The sequence below is a fragment of the Colobus angolensis genome, unplaced genomic scaffold (assembly GCF_000951035.1).
Source record: "Colobus angolensis palliatus isolate OR3802 unplaced genomic scaffold, Cang.pa_1.0 Scaffold789, whole genome shotgun sequence".
NCBI classification, from domain to species: domain Eukaryota; kingdom Metazoa; phylum Chordata; class Mammalia; order Primates; family Cercopithecidae; genus Colobus; species Colobus angolensis.
In genome coordinates this window covers 13,841-14,535 of record NW_012121698.1, presented here as the reverse complement: position 1 = coordinate 14,535, position 695 = coordinate 13,841, and the positions used below count along the sequence as shown (strand labels likewise).

General features: G+C 39.3%; 1 protein-coding gene across 1 annotated transcript in view; it reads right to left on the bottom strand.

The window, feature by feature from the left end:
* The window catches only part of BPIFC (BPI fold containing family C), a gene marked incomplete at its 5' end in the record, with an annotated part of 40,055 nt that extends 39,707 nt beyond the window's left edge, over positions 1-348 (bottom strand). Inside the window, one exon of the mRNA XM_011928658.1 lies at positions 228-348. Coding sequence (XP_011784048.1) covers positions 228-348 — 121 coding nt within the window. The remainder of the gene's footprint in view (positions 1-227) is intronic.
* Positions 349-695: the final 347 nt, after the last annotated feature.

The window sequence follows — 695 nt, the reverse complement described above, 5'->3', positions numbered from 1 at the left end:
GTCTCTTCCTCCTTTTAGCTGTCTGAAACATGATTTGATGGCTGGAACTGCAGTGGCCATATTGAGCCATGAGGCAAACTTGAGAATAGAAACCAGAGCTAAGGATAGCAGAAGAGAAAAAGATAAGAAGGCTGGATTCTGATGAAATCGTGGGGCTTCCATAGGATTCCTCCACTGTTTCCTTTGAGTTTCTTCTAAGAGGCAAAATGCTCTTCTCTTTTACTTACTTTGAAAAATTGTAGTTTACGTAATCAACCTTTAGAAATTCAAGAGACTCAGAACCACTTAAATCTGGGAGGTTCTTTTCTTTTAGCATTTGCTCAATTATCTCCATTCCAGCTTGAACACCTGTGAAGGAAACAAGACAGTATCTGTTGATAATGACAAAGATAATAACAACATAATAACATTAACCACACAAATACAATTTATTGAGTAAGACAAGCCCTTAGATACCTAGAAAACGGCAACCCCACAAAGTGGGTATTATTGTCCCTGGTTTACAGATGAAAACTCTGGTTCTCAGAGAGGCTAAGGAACTTGTCCAAGACCACAGAGCTAACATGAGAAATTTTCATTATGTCGGGAGGACAAAAGAGTTTTATCACAGGACAGTGTGAGAAGAAAAGTATAACATTTTCTTCAGGCCAGGAGCAGTAGCTTATGCCTGTAATCCCAGCACTTTGGGAGGTTGA